The sequence below is a fragment of the Penaeus monodon genome, chromosome 33 (assembly GCF_015228065.2).
Source record: "Penaeus monodon isolate SGIC_2016 chromosome 33, NSTDA_Pmon_1, whole genome shotgun sequence".
In the NCBI taxonomy this organism is placed as follows: domain Eukaryota; kingdom Metazoa; phylum Arthropoda; class Malacostraca; order Decapoda; family Penaeidae; genus Penaeus; species Penaeus monodon.
This window is the reverse complement of record NC_051418.1, coordinates 31,188,600-31,188,966: the sequence shown is the minus strand read 5'-3', so window position 1 is coordinate 31,188,966 and position 367 is coordinate 31,188,600. Positions and strand designations below refer to the sequence as shown.

Below are 367 nucleotides of genomic sequence, written 5' to 3'. Positions count from 1 at the left end.
TCGTATGCAAGCACCATCGCCCCGGGAACGACGCCTCACTCCTACATCGTTGTAATATCCTTCGAAGACCTTGAGTTGCATCGGCTGCACGTACACCCGAAGGATCTCCAGCCACTCGGTCTCCATGCCGATCTGCTTCATGTGGATGTCGATGGTAGGAACCGACTCGTAGCCGCCCTCCAGCCTCGGGTCCTGAAGGAGTGGCCGGCGAAGGTGAGCAGGGGAGAGGGCATTAATTTTGTGCGCGATCGTGACGCAGGCAAGGACACAAGGGGAGAGAGCTCGGTTAGAAAACAATAAAAAATACATGCAGGCTACGTAACGGAGGAATCTGCACGGTTTGAAATCATATTCATTCTCTGGAATA

General features: G+C 53.4%; 1 protein-coding gene across 1 annotated transcript in view; it reads right to left on the bottom strand.

Moving 5' to 3' along the window:
- LOC119594377 (procollagen-lysine,2-oxoglutarate 5-dioxygenase 1-like) overlaps nucleotides 1-367 on the bottom strand; it is a 46,541-nt gene that overhangs the window by 2,217 nt on the left and 43,957 nt on the right. The window contains 1 exon segment of the mRNA XM_037943438.1: nucleotides 40-192. Coding sequence (XP_037799366.1) covers nucleotides 40-192 — 153 coding nt within the window.